At 54.9% G+C, this 25,027-nt stretch overlaps 8 protein-coding genes across 8 annotated transcripts; 5 read left to right on the top strand and 3 right to left on the bottom strand.

Annotated features, from left to right (window-relative positions):
• Positions 1-1,296: 1,296 nt before the first annotated feature.
• On the top strand, positions 1,297-2,331 carry PHYSODRAFT_555718 (hypothetical protein; the record flags this gene model as incomplete). The annotated part of the gene is made up of 2 exons (XM_009523254.1): positions 1,297-1,720; positions 1,789-2,331. Coding segments are annotated over 2 exons (967 nt in total), but the record flags the coding sequence as incomplete, so codon positions are not given.
• A 141-nt stretch (positions 2,332-2,472) lies between these two features.
• Positions 2,473-3,054, top strand: PHYSODRAFT_327174 (hypothetical protein; the record flags this gene model as incomplete). The annotated part of the gene is made up of 1 exon (XM_009523253.1): positions 2,473-3,054. One exon carries the CDS (start codon positions 2,473-2,475, stop codon positions 3,052-3,054), a length of 582 nt encoding a protein of 193 aa, XP_009521548.1.
• A 1,513-nt stretch (positions 3,055-4,567) lies between these two features.
• On the bottom strand, positions 4,568-5,661 carry PHYSODRAFT_555716 (hypothetical protein; the record flags this gene model as incomplete). Its single annotated transcript, XM_009523252.1, has 2 exons — positions 4,568-5,161; positions 5,230-5,661. The coding sequence occupies 2 exons, from the start codon at positions 5,659-5,661 to the stop codon at positions 4,568-4,570; spliced, it is 1,026 nt and encodes a 341-aa protein (XP_009521547.1).
• A 36-nt stretch (positions 5,662-5,697) lies between these two features.
• PHYSODRAFT_285178 (hypothetical protein) lies at positions 5,698-6,274 on the bottom strand (the record flags this gene model as incomplete). Its single annotated transcript, XM_009523251.1, is given in 2 exon segments — positions 5,698-5,924; positions 5,935-6,274. Coding segments are annotated over 2 exon segments (247 nt in total), but the record flags the coding sequence as incomplete, so codon positions are not given.
• A 3,074-nt stretch (positions 6,275-9,348) lies between these two features.
• Positions 9,349-10,350, top strand: PHYSODRAFT_443029 (hypothetical protein; the record flags this gene model as incomplete). The annotated part of the gene is made up of 1 exon (XM_009523250.1): positions 9,349-10,350. A coding segment is annotated over one exon (1,002 nt), but the record flags the coding sequence as incomplete, so codon positions are not given.
• Positions 10,351-14,712: 4,362 nt separating this feature from the next.
• On the top strand, positions 14,713-15,366 carry PHYSODRAFT_482468 (hypothetical protein; the record flags this gene model as incomplete). Its single annotated transcript, XM_009523249.1, has 1 exon — positions 14,713-15,366. The coding sequence occupies one exon, from the start codon at positions 14,713-14,715 to the stop codon at positions 15,364-15,366; it is 654 nt and encodes a 217-aa protein (XP_009521544.1).
• A 77-nt stretch (positions 15,367-15,443) lies between these two features.
• Positions 15,444-18,432, bottom strand: PHYSODRAFT_327171 (phosphoinositide 3-kinase; the record flags this gene model as incomplete). Its single annotated transcript, XM_009523248.1, has 2 exons — positions 15,444-18,072; positions 18,170-18,432. 2 exons carry the CDS (start codon positions 18,430-18,432, stop codon positions 15,444-15,446), a joined length of 2,892 nt encoding a protein of 963 aa, XP_009521543.1.
• Positions 18,433-20,109: 1,677 nt separating this feature from the next.
• PHYSODRAFT_354133 (hypothetical protein) lies at positions 20,110-21,396 on the top strand (the record flags this gene model as incomplete). Its single annotated transcript, XM_009523247.1, has 2 exons — positions 20,110-20,393; positions 20,480-21,396. Coding segments are annotated over exons 1-2 (1,083 nt in total), but the record flags the coding sequence as incomplete, so codon positions are not given.
• Between the last annotated feature and the right edge of the window lie 3,631 nt (positions 21,397-25,027).

The raw sequence follows: 25,027 nt of genomic DNA, 5'->3' as shown, positions 1-25,027 counted from the left end.
ATTGAATACATTATACTTCAGATAGGCTGCAAGTGCGGCTCGCTGCAACCACCTGGAGCATTGAAGATTTACGCCCTGGCTTCCTAGAGCTTATGGTGTCCGCGAGAATGACCAAAGTACAGCGCACTCTCGACCAGTCCCCCGCCTGAGTAGAGTCCGATCGAGGATCGAGGGAGCCTCATGTTCGCCCACATCCTTACACGTACAGCAGTGGAGTGTACATATATTTTGGTCTTCTTAGATAGAGGCTTCATTCAGTGCCGGTTGTCCTGGCCATCGACAACTCTGCGACGAAGCGAATGTTGCGGCTTTGCGCTGTTTTAGTTGATCATTCTGGATTGAGGTGATCCGTCATTCAACTCTTCAACGCAAACAAGCGAGCCAGATGTCTTGGATATCCTCCTGCTACAACATGTAAATCGCTGTGTTCTGCTACGAATTGTAAGTTCCTGCCTTAGAGAGAGGGGGCTGCTTGATTAAAGGGTTAAATCGTCCCAGGCACCCACGCAGCCACGACTCACGCATTGCCTATTCTACTCAACAGATTAACCGAGTCAAACACATCTCAACACGAATCTTTTCCACGCGAAGGTAAGCCTGCTGTCGGTGAGTAATGATTGCATGCATTCCATACCCAAAAACCTCCGACCCTCCGACTTCTCCGACTCGTACACAAAACATGCGGATAGGAGGGGGGTCACCTTTAACTATCACCCAGCTACGCGCTACGCGCGAACCTAAAACCCCTAAAGGCTCGCTGCGCTCGCTGGGCCAGAACCCTAAGCCCGCTGCGGCTCGCACGCGTCGCCTCCGTTTGCTAGGTAGAGCATTGCTGGGTCCTGGGTTTGCAGCCGCGTGCTACGCACACGGACTGTCACACCGCAGGCGGGGGCTCGCTACGCTCGCTCCGTGCCATCCATCCCAAGGCTCCGACCAATGAGCAAACGGGACGACTAATCTATCTTGGACTGTGTATGCATAACACTTTGGGAAGGGGTAGGGCAATACTGTTATGCTCCGGCGTTTGACTGGGGATTTGTATACCTATCATCTTAAGTGCGGCCGGAGATTTGATGATATTCTACCATAAGACCCGATCCTGTTGCCCGATCCTGTCGTCCATTCAGCAAAGCTAGGCTCTTTTGTCAACAGTGACTACGGAGACATTGCCTATGAACAGCTCCAGGGGCCAGCCAACCACCCAGGGGCCAACGCAACGACATACAGTCTCCACACTTGGCCTCACTTTCCAATTCTACAAGTCGAGCTCGGATCAATTCAAGCGACCCATTCTACCATGGTTTCCCTGACATCCATTCTTCTAGGTGCTGCCGCCCTCGCCGGCGTCTCCAGTGCCGTCGACATCTCCGCCGAAGTAGGGCTGTCCGCCCAACAGCAGCAGCAGCAATACGCCCCGACAGCTGCCTCCACGCAGCTCAAGATCATGACCTTCAACGTGCGTACGTCCCTCGCCAACGACAAGTGCCCGAGCGGGTGCTGGGAGCAGCGCCGGTGGCGTGCGAAGCAGCTCGTGGACAAGTACGAGCCCGACCTCATCGGCACGCAGGAGGGCGCGCCCGACCAGATCAAGTTCTTCACGTCGAACCTGTCGTACGCGAGTCTGGGCGAGTGCGCGGGTGAGTGCAAGTGGAACGAGCGAGACAGCATTTTCTACAAGCCGGAGCGCTGGGAGGTGCTGGGCAACTCGACGTTCGCGCTGGTAAGCCACTTCAAATGGCTTCGCCATAGTATGCGTGAACGCAGTGACTAACCCGTCTTGTATTTTAGAGTGACACGCCTGAGGTGCTTGGCTCGAACACGTGGAACCTCGAGTATCTGCGTGCAGCGGTGATCGCTCGTCTTCGGGACCGTGCCACGAGCCAAGTCGTGTGTATCCTCAACACTCACTACGACATCACTCGTGGGCAGAACCAGTCGTCGGTGTTGGTGGCTCAGCGTATGAGCGAGTTCTGCCAGGACGGAGACGCGGTGTTTATGACGGGGGATCTGAATGCTATTCCGACCACTGCTGCTGTGAAGTACCTGGAAGGCGAGGTCTCTCTGGACGGCGCCAACACTCCGATTCCGATGTACGACTCGCTGACGGCTGCGGGTGCTGGTATCGCGACGTGGATCGGTAATGGCTTCGGCAACCAAACGTGGGAGCCGTACAAGTTCGACTACATTTTCACCCGTGACGACAAGGAGACGTGTCTTCAGAACGCGTCGGTGCTGGTTGATCTGTTCGACGGATACTCGAGCTCGGACCACGCGGTTCCGATCTCGGAGTTCTGCCTGGGCTCGCAGTGCTCCAACTGCATCAGGCCGTAATTGATTGAATTGGAATGCTGTTGCCTGACAAACAGTCGGACAAAATCTTCGTGAAAAATGAAGCGACGGACTGATGCGTTTGTGCAGCTTCTCGTTCTCTCTTTCGTGTGCTTTTGCTGCCCCGGTCTGTTTAGCGCTCTAATGTCGTTCGCCAGCGGGCTGTCAGACCCTGCAGTAGCGTATCGGGGCAATGTGATCGTGTACTTGAGCTTTGCGACTTGCAGTTTACTGGTCGCAGCTCGTATTACGAACGTCCGGATTGCGTTGATGTTGGGCTCAGCGGGATACGTTTGCTACGCGGCCGCGCTTTACAATCGGGAGGCGCGTGTACTCAACTCGTCTTTGGAGATTTACTATAGGGCCTGTGCTGCGTTGGGGATCTCGACTGGATTTCTGTGGATGGCCCAAGGACGCATGGTCATGAGTTACGCTACGTCGGAGAACCAAGGCTCGTACTTGAGCACATTCTGGATCATCTTTAATCTAGGCGCCGCCTCGGGAGGATTCATCAGCTTAGGTCTGCATTTCTCGGATACGCGTGGGATGCCGGCGGAGCATGCGTCAGGGCTGATGTATGCTGTATTCGTCGGGATGATAGCGCAGACGTTCTACTCGTATTTTTTGGGATTGTTGACTCTAGGCAAGTCGTTCGAGAGGATGGTACCACCCCCGCCGATAGCTTCGAAGTGGGTAAATCCAGGGAGACGTGGTGGGCGCAGTTAAGACAGCAGTTTGAAACGACAACGACCAAGCAACTACGTGCCATGCTGTGTCTACTGCCGCTGTTTGCATACAGCAAACGTATCACTCCTTTTTCAACGTGAGTGTGTTCAATGTGCGCAAGAGTGGTCTGGCGAGTTCATTTTACTGGTTGGCACAAATGGCTGCCGCGTACTTGGTTGGCAGAGCTCTCGACGCGCAAGTCCGCAAGCGGGTAAAGCTGAACACGATAGTGCAGAGCTGCTCACAACAGCAAGGAGGGGTTGACTCATCTGTAGTGGAGGACGTGGGCGTGCGTTCTTTGGCTCTATTCACTCTGTTGGCGAACTTTACGTGGGTCATCGGGTGGTTTCTACAGTCAGAGTTGAATTTGCAGTACGGAAGCTCGCGAAATCTCGACGTGGCAGCAGATTTTACGGCTTTCCTTCCTCCGTTTTTACTGTATACGCTTTACGGGTGGAACGATGCGCTGTGTCAAGTCTGGGTGTAGGAAGCTGATAATGCATCCCAAATATGTGCCCAAATCGCCCCAAATGTCCCAAATAATGAATTGTCTCTGTAACATTTAGGTACATATTTGGGGCCAAGTATATGACTGCCTTCTCGTAAAACTATCCCAAATATGTACCAAAACGGAGTTGACTGATTATGGTCTATAGTCTATGGGCGAGGGCGAGTGGACGCGAGCGCGAGCCTCACTCGATGCATTCACTAATCGCCAACACCCGCCGATTAGGCGGGGGCGTGTCTGTGCGAGCGAGCGAACGCGAGTACTGCAACCCGATATTTTTTTTTTCTAGACACCGCGCCTGGCCGAGACGAGGAACTTAGCGTAAGGGACAAGGGGGTGGGGCAGGCCGCGCAGCGGCGCCCCCCGAGCGAAGCGAGAGAGGGGCGGCCCCCACGCAGACCCGTCGCTAAGTCCGCAGACGAGAGCCAACGCGCGAGTGTCCGCCCTGTGCTGCTCTTTCATACTGAAGGTTATTCTGTCCTAAATATGCACCAAAACGTTCCCATGGTCTTAAATCATTTGGGAAAAACTTTGGGATTTGGGGCGTTTTCGGGGTGCATTATCCAATACCTGGGTGTACTGGTACATGGGCTCGCTTGCTGACCGAAACGCAACTGTGTGTGGCTACTTCGCGGGGATATACAAGGGCGCTCAAGCAATCAGCGCTGCCATTGCGTGGCACATCGGCGCGACCAAGACGGACCCACAGGATCAACTACTGATTAATTGGTTACTATGTAATGTCGCGATGCTTGGTGCGTACACTTCAGTGGTATCGTTCCGTGCAGCAAAGAATGACATGGAAGTTCAGCCGCTACTTACTACGCCCCGAAGCTGCGCTTCCACTCAAAACTTCTCAGCAGCTTTAACAAGTAAGTGTGATTGCTCTATCTTTCTTGACCAAAATGGAAGTTGTACGCGTTGCTTTATGATACTGTCGCAAAAGCTAGAGTTATCACCACACGTGCTGTTGGTCCAAAGTATATGTTTCTGCATAAGGCAAGTCTAAAGCGATACTTGTGCACCAAGTTGAATTTGCACACCCTGTTTCGCATCCAGTTGGCCAATGCAGTTGGAGCACTCAGGCCCCAAACAGAACTCCGAGATTGGAACCGCATGATCCGAACTCGAGTATCCGTCGAACAGATCAACCAGCACCGACGCGTTCTGAAGACACTTCTCCTTGTCGTCACGAGTGAAAATGTAGTCGAAATTGTACGGTTCCCACGAATGATTGCCGAATCCAGACCCGATCCACGTCGCGTTGCCAGCACCCGCAGCCATCAGCGAGTCATACAGGGGAATTGGAGTATACGAGCCATTGAAAGGAATATCACCCGCAAGGTACTTCACGGCAGGTGATGTCGGGATCGCGTTCAAGTCGCCGGTCATAAACACCGCGTCTCCGTCCTGGCAATATTCGCTCATACGCTGAGCCACCAACACCGACGACTGGTTCTGCCCACGAGTGATGTCGTAGTGAGTGTTGAGGATACACACGACTTGGCTCGTGACACGGTCCCGAAGACGAGCGATCACCGCTGCACGCAGATACTCGAGGTTCCACGTGTTCGAGCCAAGCACCTCAGGCGTGTCACTCTAAAATACAAGACGGGTTAGTCACTGCGTTCACGCATACTATGGCGAAGCCATTTGAAGTGGCTTACCAGCGCGAACGTCGAGTTGCCCAGCACCTCCCAGCGCTCCGGCTTGTAGAAAATGCTGTCTCGCTCGTTCCACTTGCACTCACCCGCGCACTCGCCCAGACTCGCGTACGACAGGTTCGACGTGAAGAACTTGATCTGGTCGGGCGCGCCCTCCTGCGTGCCGATGAGGTCGGGCTCGTACTTGTCCACGAGCTGCTTCGCACGCCACCGGCGCTGCTCCCAGCACCCGCTCGGGCACTTGTCGTTGGCGAGGGACGTACGCACGTTGAAGGTCATGATCTTGAGCTGCGTGGAGGCAGCTGTCGGGGCGTATTGCTGCTGCTGCTGTTGGGCGGACAGCCCTACTTCGGCGGAGATGTGGCTACCAGCGCCGTCATTAGAGAGACCGGCGAGGGCGGCATACCCGAGAACGATCGCTTGAGTGGAGACCATCGCACTGTTTGCCGGATTGGTGTTGTCGCTGGTGTAAATGTAATGTATTACGTTTTCGCGTTGCCACACTATGCTGTCGCTAGGCTCAGCTTTGCTAGTCGACGGCATAAGGTGGTGTCCGCATACGTCGGGTCCTTCTTCGCCGGCAGTGCGGCGACAATTGCCCTCTCGAGGGCTTTCCATTTAGGTTTCTCTTGTGCAAGCAGCCGAAGTTGGTCCAGGTCACGGCGGGTCTCGAGGCGATAGGCGTATCCGCTCGAGATAAGGTCCGCATCGAGCACAGTCGGTAGTGTCGTGCGTGGGCGTCCACGCCAGGTTCCCTTGGACGACGAGTCGAAGTAGGCGGCCAACGGGGTGTACGCTGGGATCTCGGGCCGGCGCAGGATGTGGCCGAACAGACGCCATCGTGCTGCTGTGATTCTGGGGCGGAGCGGGCGTTCCTGACAGATTTCGTAGAGCGTGGCGTTAGAGATTCGCTGAGGGTAGCGAATGTTTAGTACGCTACGTAGTTGTCGGCGGTGGAAGCTTTCGAGTCCGCTCAGCTCGGACGGCGTCAGTGCCCACGTTCCGCTGTTGTACAGCAGAACAGGAAGCACATAGCAGTTATACAGCCGGACTCTGGTGGCGTCACTGACGTACTGGGGCCGGATCCATATTGTCCAGAGCCGACGTAGCGCGCCTGCTGCGAGTATTTTGCGTCGTGTCAGATCTTCTAAGTCGCCGAGTAGACTGCCAAGCTTCTGTGTGGAGCGCCACGCCTCTTCTGTCGCCCGAGCGTGTCGGGAGTAGCCCGACGAGCCTGTACATCGCTGAATCATGGTTTGTTCTGGCTTAGTTGCATTCATCGGGAGGGACCAGCGTGCGAACACTGCTGGTGCTTCGGCTTGGATGCGCTGGACCAGCTCGGTATCGCGGCAGACAAAGTCTGCATCATCAGCATAGACGATCATTTGGTCGAGTAGGGTTCGATTTACTCCGAGGTGGGATGCGAGGTCGCGTAACGCAGCTTCCAGGTAGATGACGAACAGGACCGGTGAAAGCGCATCGCCCTGCGGCGTTCCAATGTTGCTATCGAAGCTGTGTTGTGCCTTGGACCCGGAGCGCAGAGAGAGCTTTGTGTCGGCGAGCAAAACCTTGATCAATCGGACCTCGTCGTCGTGTAAGAATGTCTGGAGTACTTCTACAAGCTTTACGCGGTCGATTGTGTCGAACGCGCGCGAGAGGTCGATGCCGAGGACATGTATGGTTTCACGATAGCGTTGCACGCGGGCACAGAGCCATTTGTGCGCCCACACGGCGTCAGCAGTGCTTCTGTGTTTGCGGAATCCGCTTTGATTGGGGGACAGGAATGTGTCCACCGCAGCGGATATCCGTGCGAGTACGACGAGAGATAAGGCCTTGCGAATGCTGCTTAACAGCACGATGGGGCGGAGACTGGAACATACACCTCGGGGCTTGTTGGGCTTGGGCAGGCACACGAGTGTTCCTTCACCGAGTGCGAGGGGGGTGCCTTGCTCGAAGCTGCAGTTGACGAGGTCTGCGAAGAGGCGCGAGGACTGAAGCCCCGTACTTAAGAAGTTCTGCTGGGAGCTCATCTGGCCCAGCGGCGCGTCCGTTGTTGAGGCGCCGAAAGGCTGCTTCGACTTCTGTTGCTGTAACAGGACGGGTTAGAGATCGCGGTTCACGATCCGGAACAGGATGTGGCCGCCCCGGGTCATAAAACAGCGTTCGGAAGTGATCTGTGATCACCTTGTTAGTAGTTTGTTGCCGCAGGATATACTTACCTTCTTGGTCGTGGAGTAACAGCGGTTGGGGTCGATGGGGGCTAATGTCTCGAACTGCTGCATACATTCGTGCCGAGTCGCTCAGATTTCAATGCGTGTAATCCGCTCGTCCAGTTTGCGAGATGCGATGGCTCGGCATCGCGCTCGGATTTGATGGAGGATCTTGTTGCGGGCGGCTCGGAGCTCGATCGTGTTAGCGGCGCAGTCGTTGTAGATTCGAAGCTGAAGCACCTGCTGGGCCTCAGAGAGCAGCTGAAGTTCATCGTCGTGATGTCGTACGTGGCGGTGGTTAGGACCTGCGAATCCTATAGTCCCCTCGGCTGCTTCTCGGATTCAATCGAGCGTGTCTGTCCAGCGCTGGAGAACGGTGCTGCCTTGTGCTGTTGGCTGTGAGAGCGCTGCCTGGAGCGCGTTCGTGTAGTCGTCTCGTGCTGTGTCGTCGTAGATGAGATGATCTCGTGCTAACTTGAGTGCTGGATCTGGCTTGACCGCGCTGTAGCGGAGTCGGTGAGTGGCCGCGTTTAGGATGAAGTCGGCGGTGACGAGCTTGTGGTCCGACGCCGTCAACGTTCCACCCCAGGATCGTGCGTCCATGCAGAACCGTCGGCAGTTCTGAGGGCATAGGATATTGTCGATCTGGTTGTAAATACAGCGATTCGTCCGGCGCTGACTCCATGTTGTTTTGTGGCGGGCTCGCTTTTGAAACCTTGTTAGTGGCAAAGATAAGGTGAGTAGAACAGAAGTCAGCTAATGCGTGGCCGTTTCGGTTGCGTATGCCTCGTGCATGTGGTCCCATGAATGCCTCTCCGTTGATCTGTTGTCCGAGCTTGGCGTTGAAGTCGCCGGTCACGAACGCGATGTTGCGCCTTGGTAGTTGGTCAAGTGTGTCGCTGAGATCAGCGTACAATCGATCTACTTCGGCGAGAGGCCGACCGCTGTGGGGAGCATACGCCGTGACGATGTTCACGGGGCCTGCGTGGGGGAGTAAGAGCTGAACGACGCCGATTCGATCGCAGTGTGCCCAATAGCAGTATAAGTAGGGGCGGATGCGGGGGGAGATGGCAAAGCCGATCCCGTGGCACTCCTGTACGGCTGGTAGTGTGAGTAGCGTGTAGTCTCCGATACGTTTCTTGTCGAGGGTGCAGATGCGTGTTTCTTGGATGCCGAGAACGTCGATGCGGTAGCGCCGGAGGTCCTGGGGGAGCGTGTCCTGCTGCTTGCGGGTCGAACCTAACGACTGGACATTAAACGAACCTATCCTAAAACGGTTAGTTTGATGCGCGCGGCGAGGAGAGCGCGATAAGAGGGTGGGAGTTGTAGTTGTCGCTAGTGCTGTCGGCTTGGGGGCGAAGGAACGACCCGCTAGGGACGTACGAGAGCACCTGCCGGAAGCGCGTAGCTAGCATCATGCTGGCCACGTGTTCCGGGGGAGGGCGTCACCCCAACCCCAACCAAAAATGTCGCTGGTGTACAAATGAAAAGTGAAGCGTCCGGAGCCGCAAGTGGTACGCGTAATGCATATGCTTTCGGTTGCTGTACTAGTCCTTTGGAAGGTGCAGCCCTTTCAATCGAACAGCAAAGAGTGAAGCCGTGATGGTACCGATCCGTGGCTGTTTCGACACCAGAGATTGCTGTGTACTTTACGCCGTTGACTCAACATTGTAGACAGCCGCCATCCGATCGCAAATCTTTGAGCCCGCAAAGCTGGGAAGGGTGTACGCCTCATGAAGCAACGATGAACTTCAGACGTATCAGGATAGATACGTCGTGTGGAAACGTCCTACGATACAATGGCAACCACCAGCACCTCCTAATTATACTCAGTTCGCTTTGGCTAAATTGAGTTGAGCTTTGGTTTAACCTGACTAGCACTCCGAGTGCACCCCAAGCATTCCAGTGAAGCATGAGTGCTGTCAACTCAAGCGCTCGGGAGACGCTACAGCCTTCCTCCCAGCCAAGAGACCAACTCGTGCTCCAGGTTGAAAACGTGGCTCTATCCGGAAGGCTGCTCTCCATCGAGATTTATGAAGTTCAGAACGCCGCAACCTCCCGAACTACGGGCACGCCGTCGTCTTCACTCCGATCGACGCCGCTGCCTTCAACGCCTCTAACTCCGTCACGGACCGCCGGGTTCCGAGTTGCAGCTCGAGATGACGTCGAAAACGAGTACTCGCTGTTTGTTACCCGACAGAAAGCAGAGTATTTGTATCGAGCCGCGTACCCAGTCGAAGCTGCAGCCACCGAGGTGATCAGCCTGGAGGCGATGGCAAATGGGATCCTCGGTCATTTAAACATCATCGGCAACCGACAGCGAGACGTTGGGAGGTTGGTATGCCGAGAACCGGAGCCTCACGTCGAGAAGAAGACGCGCGTGTTACCAGCCACCACGCCGCCTGAAAAGCAGCGGAACCCGCACTTGCCCTCCAAGCGTCAGGATCAACGCGCCGTTCGAGTGCAGAAGACCTCAAAGCGTACGATGGAGGCGGTCGCAAAGGCAATGCGACGACACGAGCAGGACGCGAGTGGAGACGATGAAAGTGCTGGGAGTGAAGCTGAGTCGGGAAAAATGGATCGGAAAAGTAGCGAGGGGAGCATTCTACATCGCATGGCAGTCGCCGACTCCAAGACGGTGTGGAAGTCCAAACTTGAAACAAACTACGAAGAGACTGAGCATGCCCTGCCCTTGTATGAAGAAGACGACAAGGACATCAACGCCTACAGGGTTCAACCATACACTTTGGCCCCAGGGTTATCACCCGTCAAGAGGGCTCTCCCAGAGCGAAAGACGAAGCACAAGGACCTTGAAGACCGTCGCCAAAAGGGGCGCCAACAGCGCATTCGAGTGCAGGCTGCCCAAGATATCTCACCACGTACTCCGAGTTCACTTCAAGTGCAGAACTCTTACGTTGTCGAGGAAACGGAGCAGGATTTATCTGGAGAAGGCTCGAGACGCTCCTCAATGATGGCTGTCAGCAGTACCGAGAAGCTTGCACCCCAGCCCAGGGCTTCATCTGCACCTCGGTCGAGTGTAGTTGTCGGCAATGCGTACGCCCTGAAAAACTTGCCCAGCGACACGCCTGAGCCTGAACAATTTTTACGACGAAGACCGTCGGAGGTGCACAGAAGTGTGCTGAAGAAGGATCACTGGCAGGATGACATCGGCATGAGTATTGAGATCACAGCCGAACGCCCCGCTTTAGAAACGCCCCCATCCCGGCTGGATGAGCTGCTGGGCACAACAAGACGTGTTCTGATGGTAACTTCCATGGGAGCATCGATGCAGCGGAGCACTGGAAACTTGAAGGCGGTTTTTGGGCACAGCAGAACCGCCACTTCACCAGCTCTGAAGCTTCATGCTCTAGGTCCGTCACATTCGGCTCCTACTTTGCAAAGTCCAAAGCCCGAGAAACCCATTTGTTCTGAAGTGGCGAACCCAGAGATTGCTTCCCACACTGAGACCGAAAAGCAACCACTCCCGGATCATGATAAACCTGGAGAGCAAGGAAATTGTGATCAACCACTAGCAAAAACTACAGGCAAGGTTGACCGAACGGATTCGGAATCGATTAGCCCCACTACCGACAAACCGGAGCCTTCTGACAGCCAACTACTTAATGAGGCACCTGTTCATGAACAATCTCCCCGGCAGAACCTACCACCGTCGATGTCCATGGAGAACCGTGCTGAATCGCAAGACAGATTGAGACAGCGGTCGAACTCGGTGGGTTCTAAAGGGGTCGTGCGGCGCCTAGCTCCGTTATCGGATGTAACCAAGCCACCCGTCCAAGAATTCCTGACTCCGCCAGAGGCAGAAGCAACCGTTGCTGCTACTGCGATTCCTGAAAGTGAAGTTGAACAAGTGCAGGAGGCCATCGTTCCTCTCGTCGACCCTGAACTTTTGATTTTCCCTTCCGATAATTTGATGCCCGAGGGGAATGAGGAAGTTGCTGTGGAAACGAGCGGGCGGAGAGAACTCGAGATGCTCCAAACCGCTGTGCCCAGTTTTGAGGACGTCAAGAAAGAGATCCAAGTGAGCGATAACTCTTTCTTGCCTGTTATTGGAGCTATTACGACAGAAAGTGAAGAAGCAGAGGTATATGAATCAAGTTCACCCCACCAGCCTGCTCTACTTAGTGAGGGAGAGTTGGTGCCTCCGTCACCACCGCCGCAAGCTTGTTGGGAAGAGCAGAAAGTCTCGATTACTTCGCCTGCCATACCACCGGAAGAGACTGAAGAGGTGTCCAGTGATACAACGAGTCCCGAGGAAGGAACGCTTGAGAATAACGACAGCGAAGTGCACCGAAGTCCGGCAAACGAAGTGCACGACTTGCCCTTAGAGGAGAAAAACAACGACGAGGAAGATCTCGACAACCCGTCAAGCAGACTAAAAGAGAGCGTCGAAGACGCTGGCACTGCCGTTCCGGTCCAATTCAGTGAAAACGATCAACAAAGTGGCGATGTCGATGTGGAAAATAGTGACCGTGTCAGCAGCAACGCGTTAGGCGAACCCTTTGAAGACGAAAATGATGCAGAGTCTCGGAGTAATGATACGGCCTCGAACGGAGATCTAAATCTTGCTTGTACCCGCAACGCCAACGAATCGAGAGATGTCGAGAGTCCTCCAGACTTTGGTCATAAGAAAACAAGTGGTAGTATAGTGGCAAACGACGCAGATGAACTGGGGTTAAAGCTGGAGGGAAATGTGGTCTGCGCTGACACCGACACCATTGCATGTGTCGTCCATCAGCAACACGTGACCGCGTTGGCGGTAGATGACAGGATTAAGGAGACTGTTTTTACGTCTTTTAGTATTGCAGAACTCGATCAGCTGACGCGAAGTGAAGGTTCACCAGTACTGAGCGGTCCAAGTGAGAGTGTAGTTGAGTCTGCCAAGCATCTTCTAGGTGATGAAGAATGTACGAGTTCAAATCGTGGCCAGGAAGAAAAGATCGACTCGATAGATGACCATGATCTGAACGACAAGCAGCAACGACAAGACACTAATGTAATACGCATCTCTTCTCCCTCGGACCAGCTACAGGCAGTGGCTGAAGATGAAATGAAACACCCAAACACGGTCGAAATCATACCAAATCCGAGCACATTCGAGGTAGATAGTACTACCTCACAAACGGTGTTCCCAGAGGAAACGTCATCGGCGGAGAAACCCAAGCTAACCGCCAGGAAAAAGTCACTAACTCCAAGCAAGAAGAATGGGACTGCAAGCCCGATAGAAAAAGCGAAGGCAAGGTCGAAGGTTTCCAGAAGGATCACCGTGGCACAAGTTCCCAATGAACAGGTAATCGCCGAGCCGACGCCCAAACTCGAGCGAAGACATACAGCAGAAGACGTCAAGAGGAGGAATCGTGCGCGACGAATGAGTACCATTGAAAGCATTGACGTATTACCGGATCTGGCTCGAGCTAATGCTGTAAAGACGAAGGCTGTGGTAACAAGGCCAGCTGAGAAACGTTCGGGCCCAGCCCTTCGTCCGCATGACAAACTGCAGGTACCATCAAAGCGGCACTCATCTCAACACTCAGGGATCGCCCAGAACGTGACAAACTACCACAAGAAGTGGGGCAAGTGGCTGGCAGGTCGCAATATCATCGAGAAGGTCGGCTGTCTCCAACTGGAAGAACTTGTCATGGTGGATCCGCGGAATGAAGAGAACTTACTTAAACTTGGTCTCCGCTATGCTCGCTGGTCCGGCACGAGTATGTCGGCCATTTTGCTATTGGAACACGCAGCGTTGTTGCACAAGAACGCAACTGGTACGCAGGAATACTGGTTTTGGCTCGGTTCGGCGCACTTGGACATCTTCATGCGCCATCGGAAGTATTTACCTGTTGCCCGCTTTCATCTAAGCAAGAGCCTTCGAGCTTTTACGAGCGCTTTTGCGTACATTGGGAGTCTGGCTGATCCGATGCTGCTGCTTCGCTACGCCATCGGCCTCTTCTGGCATAAAGGCGATGACAATTTAGAGAAGACGCGCGATATTTTCCTCGAGCTCTTTTCGCAGTTTGTGAGCTTTTGCGATAAGGACCGCCCCAACCTGTTGTTTCTTCAGTTTCAAGTGTGTCATCGTCTAAAGCTTTATGTGGAAGCTATCGAGTGTATGAACAAGGTCATTGCCCTGCATGAAGTTAGCACGCATCAGCCAACGCCCGTCGAGGTCCCCATTCTGACTGCCTCAGCAATGACACACTCTGCCGTATATAACGAGGGAGACTATCGATTAATGCTGATGCAGAGCCAACAGGCCAGTGGAGACTACGTGGCAGCAGCTCAAAGTCTAACGTCAGTATTGAAGCTCAAAGGTATACAGCAAGACACCACGTTACGAGACGAGCAGTACTTTGATTTGTGGTACTCCCTGGCGGAAAAATGTTTCCACCACGAGGACTACACGCTCGCACTGGACTACTATGTGATCGCCCTGAACTTCGCAAAGCAGTCCCAGGTGCTGGCTGCCATCCACTACAACCTCGGGCTTTGCTTCCAGTCTTTAGGAGAAGACAACAAGTGCGTGACGGAGTACAAACGTGCACGCACTGCCAACCGTCACGTTCCCCCCTTGGTTTCACTCACTGAGCTCACCACGCCGTACGACGAACGCTTTGCGCAGTTGCTGCAGAAGACCGTCGTTCAGACAATTGAAGAGGTACGAGCCGAGTTGTACGGTAGAGCAGTTCGGCGTCTCCAGCGCGTGTTCCGTAAGAGCCGCCGAAACCTGAACATCAACCTCGACAGCGAAAGTTCCGCAAGTCCCCAAACTAAGATGCCCACCTTGTCCAAGCGAAGACTAAGCATCGCAGCGGCACGAAATCCGCCAGCTCTCGTCAAAATTGAGGACGCCGCCGATGAATCCGCTGCCCTCGAGGAAGAACATGTGCCGTCAAAAACTGTTGCTGTTGATGACAACCAAGTCGTGGGCAAAAGTGAAGATAGCGCTCTGGAAATTGCGGAGCGGCGTCATGAGGATTTTCTTGCGAAGAAGCAAGCAGCACTGGAAGAGATGGCGCAGTTGCTCACAAACCCTCAATACCGGGGCCGAGAAACGCCTTCGCCGCCCAATGTACGCTTGAAAGCTGGAACACAAATGCGCAGTGGCTTGTTGTCCCCCGAAAAGGACCGCTTGGATGTGCGCCGGAAGCAGTCAATGGAGACTTATCGTCAGGTACATTGGCGTTGCTTGCTACTGTGTAGTAACTTGTTGGTCTAACTTGTTGTTTCTTCTGAGCAGCTTGGTTATGTTTCGTCGACGATGCCGTGGATTGAGTTTTGGGAGAAGTTACTCGCCCTTGCACTTGACCTCTTCGAGACTCGACAAGCTTTGTACGCAAGTATCGCGCGAATTCGAGGCCGCTTGCCACTGGTAACGGATGATGTTGCCTTTTGCGCTTTGGCTGAAAGCGTCGGGAATGTTAACGAAGCAGTCGAGAAACTCCATGATGCAGCATACGAGCGGGAGTTGACGTACGTATGTGCTGTCATCGAGGTCTCCAAGCAGCTAGGACGGCATTTTCCACTGGGGTCCGGACAGCTTCCCCTCAAGGCCCCTCACGTCTCCCTGCCAACGATATCGTCGCCCAGGCCAGACAGTAGTGGTTCTCACAATTCCATGGGGGCGACGACACCGGGCCGCACGGTGCTGCCTCCGTACTCCCCGAGTCGAGCAGCATCCGCCTCTATCTCCAACTCGAAGCAGCATCTTCGCATGAACCAGATGCTCAACTTGCATTTCCAGGAGCACGTCCAGCAGCAGGAAGCAGCGATCGCAATAGCGGAGGCAACGGGAAGTTTCGTGCACCCCCAACGACGAATGGAGAAGTTGGCTGTGCTAAAGGATTTCCGGAAGGCAAACGATGTTCTCTTGAGCTCGCAACTAGCGTTTGGTAGTGAGAGAGAAGCCGCCTAATAAGGAAGTATTGTATATTATCTATCAATTGAAGAGCTAAACGCGAGACAACATATTAGATTCGAGGTGGAGAACGCCTACTTCAACTTCGTTGCAACCTTGTGGATCCAGTCCACAAGCAGCGGGAACAGGGCCGACACACTATCGTTGATGAGACCGAGGAAAAACTGCTCTGCCTGCTCGTCAGTCAGATCCAATCGGAACTTCTCCTCCACCTTCAGCAGAGTTGTAGCCGGGTTCGCTGACAACTCTTCAATGCCAGAGTCCGCCATCAGGCTTAGCAAGTTCAGAATCAGATCAGCACTCTTGCGCAGCCAGTTGTATGCTTGACAGCAGTACGTTGTGAATTTCTGGTAGTGCTCGCTTGTGGGGCCGCCCATACCTTCCACCATTTCCTTCGTTAGCTTGAATGGAGGCGGGTATGGCTTCGGGTCAGCTCCGAAGACAAAACCGAAATCAATGTGGAAAAGGTGTCCCTCGGCCTTCATCATCAAGTTGTCCAAGTGGCGATCACCGATTCCCAGCAGATACGTCAGCACGCAATAGCCGGCCACAGACTTCACGTACGTGCTCAGAGCCTCGGGGGCGATTCCAAACTCTGCAGTTGGGTCTGGGTTGTGCTTCCGCAGGAATCCAACAATCTGGGGCGATTCAAAATGGGATACCACGTATGATACAGGATACGAATCCTGCACGAATTCCATCAGGCCGTCGTTCGCGCCCGTGGCCAAAATGCGGTACGGGGTCAACTTCAGGTCGAGATTCACCTTTTTCAGCAGTCGGTCCATCAGGATGAACATCTGCATGATCAGCTGATCTTGACGCAGATCGTCACCGTTCTTCACCATAAACTTGTACATCGGTCCTTCCTTTTCACGGTGCAAGTAGCTGATCATTCGAGTTGGCAGAGATTCACGCATAATGCTAGAGTCACTTCCACCAAACATCGATTGGCCCAAGTTTGCCAAGTTCGGGGGATGATGGCTGTCGCCCTCGGCTGTGATGGCGTGGTGGTGCTGATCCGCTGGGGGGATCACTGTCTGGAACTGGATCACAGCGGGGTACATGGCACTCTTGAACATTTTGGCGGAGGATGGGACGACTCCACTCAGATGAACTGTAGGATCGAGAGGCAACGAGATGACTGTGCCCCTGGGCCACGGGAACTGCTTGAGGAATTGCCGCAACTTCTCCTCCTTTTGATCCTTTCTTCCCTTTTCTTCGCGTGCCTTGTTGTGAATGGCCAAGATGTGGCTCATGAAATCGCGTTGGGCCATCAGCATATCATAGATAGATTTCTTCTCCTCGTCCCGCTTCATCTCAGTCAGCATCTGGTTTAGCACGGTGTGGAAGATCTCCGAGTCGTTTCCTTGCTCGCCTGCTTCCACCTTCAAGTACCAGTAGAAGTAGTTGGCCATTTGGAAGTTTGTGCTTGAGCGAGCAATGAGGAACCGAGCTAGTGGGCCGAGGTTGTCACCAGAAATCGACCCATCGGTACTGCACGCTTCGTCTCCATTCATGGGCCCGCGAGAAGATGTCATGGAGGCACCTGGCTTCTCATAGCGCAGAGCCTGCACCAGCTGCAGCAAAAAGTCGAGCAGATCTTCGTTCTTCGCCGTTGCAAGGGTAGACACAGCGAAGTGACGCACGATTTCGTGCTTGAACTCCTTCTCGCGACCGAGTAGCTTCAACGCATCAGCGATGTCGATCTCGCACCACTGGGACAGCAGGTCGGTCGCTTGCTTCACCTCCAGCTCATCCTTCCAATCGACAGACAGCAGGAACTTCACCACCGCCTTCTTGTTGTCGGTCAACGTGTAGCGGAACTTCCACAGCAAGTCCTTGTCCTCATTCTTGAGGTTGTCCGTCGGCGTTGCCAGCAACTGCTCAATACGAGCCTTTTCGTCACGACTGGGCTTGAGGTTGGGATCGATGGAACCACGCAGGATATCACGCGCAAGGCGACGGTACTTGCGCTCGGCGGGGTTGTCTTCGTTGAGATCAGGATCCCACACCGTCACGAGGCTGGGCAGCTCTCGGGAGCCGGAGGACGCCGGCGTCGTGGCCAGATCGTACGACCCACTGAGTGTGTGCGAGTCGTACGCCTGCGCCGACGACGGAGTGCTGCTGCCCTCGTAGTTCATCCGCCTGGGGCCCATGTCTGCCGTGTACGAGGACGTGAGGTTGCGCTGCGAGTAGGGCTCCTCCTCGTACACGACGACGTCGCCGAAGTAAGGCATCTCGAGCCACAGCAGCGCGTCCTCCCGGTAGGAGCAGAAGGGGCCCAGCGCGTCCCTCCTCGTGGGCGGCTCGCTGCCGCGCCGGATGCGCGCGATGCGGCGGTCCGTGACGCTGTCCATCCACTCGTTGCGCGCGATCTCCTTGCGCTCGTACTTCTCGCGCAGCTTGTCGAGGCGGAAGCACTCCTGGCGCACCCACTCCTCGTCGATCTCCGAGGGCGTGGACGTGTTGGGGGACGAGTCGGCCTCGCGGCCCTCCCAGATGCGCAGACACTGCACGCCGTCGCGCAGCACGCCCTGCTTGGTGAAGAAGGAGATGGTGGAGCCGCCGATGGGCACCCAGCCCACGCCCCAGATCGTGATGGCCAGCAGCGAGTTGCGCGAGAGGTCGCGGTAGCGCACGGGGAAGGAGATCCACTCGTTCCAGTAGATGGTCGAGTTGCTGCACTTGGTGGGGCTCTTGGAGCTGCAGACACACAAGAGATGACACGGTTTCTCAGCTTCCAGGGCGGCTACGAGGCTGCAGGCCACGGCAAACGAACGCGCAGAGAGCGGAGACGCACCTTATGACCATGGGGTGCAGCGGCAGCCCGTCGGAGAAGACCTGCGCCGTGAGGAAGATCTCGCTCACGGGCGAGTTGCGCACCTCGGAGGACGAGCCCGCCAGCTGCTCCAGCCGCGCCTCGGACGCCTCGCGGCGCGGCGTCTCGCTGCTCACGGAGCATCCGAGCGCCGGTGCCAGCTCCACGAGCGAGACCTTGACGGAGATGCCCGTGCTCACGCCGCTGCTGAGGTAGTAGCGGTACTCCTTCAGGCGGCTCGCCATGGCGGTTAGTATGGGCTGGGGTTCGACTGTGGCGACGAGAAGAAAGTGGGCGAATGCAAAGACTGGTACAGTGTGCCGTAGTTGAAGCTGACACAACACAGCTTTATTTGTGGACCTTAACGTAATATAGTACTTCTCCCCAAAACTCCACTGAAATAGATTAGTTCTGTATGACACCTTCGCCGATACACTGATTCTACTGTTTAAGTCATTTGCGAGACGATGCTGCCATCGCGGCCCAAGTTGTAGTTGCAGTGGCTTGCCACACGTTGGTCGCGCTGCTGGTGGATGCGGAGCCCGCCTCCGGTCTCCGTCGCTTGTGCTGCCGGCGTGGCGTTGTCGGTGGATTTCCCGCCTGCGAAGCCATTTCAGGGCTCTGAATCGAAGCGGCTCGCTCCACAACGCGGCGACCGCGATGAGGTCCACCGATCAATTCGAAGACCGAGGAAGCCACCCACGCAGTAATTCTAGGCACGCTCGGCGAGTCCAGATTGCGGGGCGTGCAGTTTGTTAGGAACGAGCGCCGATCTACAGCTCCTGCGATGCTCGGCGGCGCTGAGAGCGCTCAACTCGGCGCGATGATGTGATGTGTTGCCGGCGCCAGCCTAGCGAAAGCGGCTCTGGCTCGGGCACCTGCACCCCGTTACAGCAACGCTGCGGGAGGCCTGCACCGAGATGGGGGCGGCCGGGGTGGAACGTCGCTGAGTAAACAGCCTCGAGTTTCAAGCCAGGCGCTCGGTCTCCGCTGCGAACGCAGTCGAAGCTTGCCACTCCCTGCTAGGGCAGGGCCCTCGCGGCCGTGGCATTTCGCGTCGGTCAAGGTCGAGGCCAGCGGGGCGGCAACTTCAGCTTGGTGTTGCCTTTGTGGCCCTTCTCTGAGTGCCCCCCGCTGCCGAGGCCGAGGCAGCTCCACTTGAGACACCTCGCTCTGGGGGCTTTGTACACTGCGGCGGCATACCCAGCGCCAGACAAACTTCGTCGGCAAGTCGTGCCATCGTCAAACGATAGAAAGCCCGAGTGAAGAGCGGCGATCAACCCGCCACCGGCGTCGCCCCGCCCCGGATCTTGGTGGTCTGCCGGGCGCGCAGTGTTCGCGCTCGCAGGGGATGACCCCCTTTGGGCTCCTTCTGCACGTGAGAGGAGCTTGCGGCGCCTATCCCCGCCTTATTTTGGGCGGAGATGGACGTCACAGCCCGGGGCTAAGAAGTTTTGCTCCGAGTGGTGGAGGCCCGAGTTACCGCCACGCGGGCGCGCCCGGAGCAGGCAGCAGCAGACAGCAGGTTAGGTAGGAGCTTACTTGGGCAGCCCTACCTCGGCCGTCATAAGAGCAATGTGGAGGGCTTCTACGCCTGGAGGGCCCTGGTACCACAAATGCGGCACACGTCGCCCCCTCGCGTTCGACGACGGGGCGAAACTGGCCCTTTTCTGGTTCTCTCGCCTTTTGTATGCGCTCTCTCCGCAGACCAGGGCGCCACTTGCTCAACAGTTTGGCGGCCGACTCGTGCACACGCGTGGACGGAAGGCAGCGCGCGCGAGCAAGAGAGAGCGCACCCCACTCGAGTCAAGACAGTCCGTCGAGCCTCCCCTCCCCCCGCACAGAACAGCACTCTCGACGCCGTAAGTCTCCTCGGCCTGCCTGCCTGTGTGTATATGCGTACGCCCGAGTGCTAATCGCCGCCCCCCCCTCCTCCTTCTCCTCTCTCTCTCTCTCCTCCCCCCTCTTCTTCTCCTCCTTTGCTTTCCCCCCGCTCTGCTCACAGGTTGACAGTCAGTCAGACAGACAGACAGACGCCATGTCGCGCAAGGGACTCAAGGGCAGCAGCACCATCGGCGGCAACGACGTGCTGACCATCGACCAGCTGCGCCACCAGGACGACTGGGTGCTCGACACGGAGCGATACAGATGCCACGTGTGCACGCGGAACTTCACGCGCTTCCGGCGAAAGCACCACTGCCGCAAGGTACGCGCGTCGTCCATCTTGCTGCGTGTGGAGGGGTCGCAGCTAACTGACCTTCTATCTCTCTGTCTCTGTCTCTGTCTGTGCAGTGTGGTGAGGTGGTCTGCGGCAACTGCACGCTCAAGAAGGAGGCGGAGCTGCCCGTGATCGGCCGCTCGCTGGTGCGCGTGTGCATGTCGTGCATCCTGTCGCACGCCAACGGCCAGGCCAACCCGCAGGCGCCGCCGGCGGCCCCCACGACCGGCACCACCACGGCGTCCTCGCCGCCCCCGCGCGAGGAGCACTGGGAGGCGCAGAACTTCCACTCGCCCACGGGCAACTCGGAGGGAGACCTGTCGCACTTCACGCGCGACTTCCAGCAGCCCGAGTTCGACTACCCGCTGGACTTCAGCTGGGACCACCCGTGGCCCAAGCCTCCGATCGTTCCTGGCGAGTCGGAGCGCCTCGAGATCCTGCGCGGCTTCGACATCATGGACACCCCGACCGAGGACGTGTTCGATATTATCTGCGACCTGGCCAGCAACGCTCTGAAGAGCCCCATCGCGGCTGTGAGCCTGCTGGACGAGGACCGCGAGTGGTTCAAGGCTAGTGTGGGTCTGGCGCAGAACGAGGTGCCGCGCTCCGTGTCCTTCTGCGCGCACGCCATCATGTCCAAGGAGCCGATGGTCGTCATGGACACGCTGCTGGACAAGCGATTCGCCAAGAACCCGCTTGTGACGGGAGCGGCCAAGATCCGGTTCTACGCCGGCGCGCCGATCTGCACGCCGTCGGGCCACCTTCTTGGTACGGTGTTTGTGTTTGACACCCAGCCGCGCAACTCGTGCGATATCGCGACGCTGGAGAAGCTGTCCAATGTGGCGATGAAGAACCTGGAGGACCGCAAGAACGCCGTGGCCGCGCCGCTTGATAATGGTGCAGCCGTGGAGGTTGTCGAGAGCGACGAGCAGCAGACTGAGGCCCCCAAGCGCCCTGCCGAGCCGCTCCGGGGATCAGGAATTGGAATTGCGAACCAGGTGGTGGCTCAGCCCGTTGCTGGCGCGTCGCAAGATCTTGTGGCGGCCAATGCTGGCGATGGTCAAGTTACGGCAGGCCCGAAGATGGAGACGATGCTGATGGATCTGCTCTGCCGTACGACGGAGACCCAGCAGCAGTTAGCAACACAGCAGGGAGCGATGTTCCACACACTAGGTCAACACACTGCTGACATCGACAAGTTGGCGACGGCGATGGCGCGGATGGAGGCAAAATTAGATGCGATGGCCGAGTAAGGCATCATGAACAATGGTAATGCGCGCCGCGGACAGGAGCGGTGACGCGCACGTAGCTCGCGAGCGAGACGGAGAAAAAAATAGCCACGGCTTCATGTGTGAGGTGACGAAAGAAAAAGAAAAAGCAGCAGATTCAATCATTCGCTCGCTCTTTCAATTGTATTCGGATTTTTAGCGTATAGAGATTGGGAACCGCCTTTCATGTTCATGTGGTGAAGTTTGGTCTCAACCCCAAATACCCTGGAGACTGATCTTGGTGACATTTCCGCTAGAAAACAAACGAATTTATACTGGAATAGCAGTGGTCGATAGGTCATGCTGCTAGGCAGCTCAAATGGTTAATTGGCATCTCGGAAACTGAGGCCGGTATCCATGATCCTGTTTCGCAGTCTGTCTTTAGATTGACCCGGTACTGAAGCCGGTAACTGAGGCGATATTACTTTCTGTCTAGTCGAGCTAAACATCAATCGTGATGAACAGAACACGACTTCTGCACCTATTGGTCAAAGTCGTACCTACCTACCCACCCGCCTGCCCTGCCTCGCGAGCTACAACGATTGCCGCAGTACCTACACATCAAGGAAGATTGACTACGACGCTAAAAACTAGAGTAGCTTCGGCCCTGCCTCCTTGCCAATATCTGAACTTTTCCAGGTGCGAAACTAATAAGTCTACTGTGCAGACAATTTTTTTTCTTTTTTTACTGAAAAGTATTAAATACATTAGATAGGTTTTGAAATTCGCTTCACCCGCACGTTCACCCTCAGAGCAAAATGAGCAAAATCGGGACCAGAGTACTGGAAGCTGCTCTAGATAGGTGCGCATACAGTTGTACAGTCTACCTGTATATGTTTGAACTTAATGAATTCGTACAGGTGCATCTGAGGATCGAATTCTGATGGCTTTGCAAAATGTAGGGATTTTGCCCACTGATTGCACACTGATCTGTGTGCAAAAGTGCAACGAGTGCGAACTTAGACGGCTGTGAAGGTAAAGTGAGGGTGAGGAACGCTTCGAAACCTATCTATTCAACCCTTCTAGCCCCAACCTTATTCTGTAGTGATTATACAGATAAGATGACTTGATTAAAGTATACGTCAAAACTGCTGGAGGTATGCTATTGCAACCCTTTACAGGATGACGGTACAGCAATCGTGCACTTCCAGCACAAAATAGCTGCGAAAGTGGACAAAAGATGAACAATGTATCCACCATCTGATAAAAATGGTGTGTGCTCATTGGGCGAAACAAACGTAACACACACGTTAATACCTATAGAACTGCAAAACCTGTCACGCTCGGTATGAGTCCGAACCGAGGAGCGTTAACAGCACCAGCCATCCGTCCTTCATGCCACGCCGCGGGTGAGGCCCAGGCGCTGAGGAAAAAATTGCCCAGTTCCTAACTAACGGAGTGAGGAGGAACTGGGCAATTATTTCCTCCGATAGACTTCGTGTATGCATCTATTCGCTCCTTACGAATCATCGCCATCGTCTTGCTAACTAGCGCTGGTGATCACTTTATCGCGCTGTGGCGTTCGCTCATGTCCGTCGCACGCACAGTATCCATAAGATGTAATATACGAATGTATTATCGATAAGCTCTGCTACATCCTAAATATACAGTAGCATGCAGGCCAAACGCTCTCGGTGGTCACCCCAGGCTTCGCGCCGTGTACGTCGAAGCGTTTGCTAGAAGTCCTTGTTTAGTAGACTCCGTTCCACGGCCGCCTTACCCTGTAGCATCCGTCGTATTCAAATCACACAAAGCCTTGTTCTGTACCTTCCGCTGTATCCACTTGATTGGTCTGGTTTGCTCTGTAGCATCCGTCATATCCATCGCTGCCGGACTGGTCTATTCTGTAGGTACCATCACAATATATTCAGTCAATACACGTTGGTCTGCAGCTTCCATCTAGCCCCTCTATCGCATCGCCTCCATCTGCCGTTTATCCCCTACCTGGTTAGCGCCTGAACGACGCATGCGCTGCTGAGGAGCGCTAGTTGAAGCCGTTGCTACCGCTGCGGATGCATTCATGGAGGTGGTTGGTCCAGGAGTGACGAACGCGCGTCTCGATACTTAGTGGTAGCCGGCAGCACCGCCTCGCACGGCGCACTATGGGCTCGCGCGCGCTTGAATACAATTCCAGACTGACCTTAGACCATATATCGAACAGACTGTAAATAGACTTGCTTACCTTTAGCATCACTACCACGAGTAGACTGTTATGGCGACCTCGAGCTCCCAGTAGCGCCTGGCCCTCGCCTACGCAGCAGCACTAGCACGTTCTTACCGGGATTGCAGAGCTCGAGGTACGTCTGGTCAGGGCGGTTTCTCGTTCCGAAGTGAAAGGCACCGCGAGTGGCTGCCAAACGGTCACTATGGCCTTACACCCCAATTTTCCAACCTGTTGGGGATTTATACTCGTCCTTGTATAGCCGCAGAAGAATCCCCGTCTATCTACCCATCACAGATCCAACAGGAATGATCGGCTGATTACTCACTATAAAAAAACAATGTGCGAAGTTTTTCGCAGAAACCAAGTTTGCTGGTATTAAATCCTGTCGAAATGCTTATTCTGTAGGATACAGAATATGGGGCTAGAGGGGTTAAAGCAGCTACAAGATATGCGACACTCAATGTAGTACATGCATAGCCCTCGCCTGGACTCATAGCGCTTCTTATCACTTGCTAGGTAAAATAGGCGGTGGTTAGTTAAACTTCCAGTGATTGAGGTAGACCGAATTCCCCTTCAATTGTCGTGATATGCCCCTGGCGTCTGTTTAGTGCAGTGCACTAAAGTACGTGTACAGAACTCCCCGCCTTAGCCAAAAAGGTGGGACCAATAAATCTTGCAAGGTTAAGAGAATTGAAAAGGAGGCTAAACATACTGATTTATTACAACATTGCGGCGCATAGCTATTGTGTAAGCTTCCCGCACTCGACACTTTCCCTCCCATTTTCAGTTAAATCAGTATATGGTGAATTTATGCACGGATGTGCATGGATGCTGACAACAGTGATTTGTACTATCTGTGCGAGGTACCAGACTTTATGCAGGCGAGGGCAAGCAGGGGAGTTCTGTACTTTGGTGCATTTGTGGGAACTTTCCTGCACTGCACATGGATAGTTGTCAACAATTTGATCGGTCTGCAGTGCTAGCGTACCCCTCCAAGTAGAGCCTACTATTTTGTGTCGAAAACCCTGGTTTCTCCCGTAAAATTGATATCCCAGCCTATGCCAGCCGTAGCCCTAGTTTCTATTCTATACATCTACACTACTGAATAAAGTGCATAGTAACTAGCAAATCACCATGTATCGCTGTACTCCGTGTTGCACAGATACTAGAAGTGTCGTGAAGAGTGGGGT

This window comes from Phytophthora sojae (assembly GCF_000149755.1).
Source record: "Phytophthora sojae unplaced genomic scaffold PHYSOscaffold_2, whole genome shotgun sequence".
Classification (NCBI taxonomy): Eukaryota; Oomycota; class Peronosporomycetes; order Peronosporales; family Peronosporaceae; genus Phytophthora; species Phytophthora sojae.
Note: the sequence above shows the minus strand (reverse complement) of the source record. Positions and strands in the feature narration are given on the sequence as shown.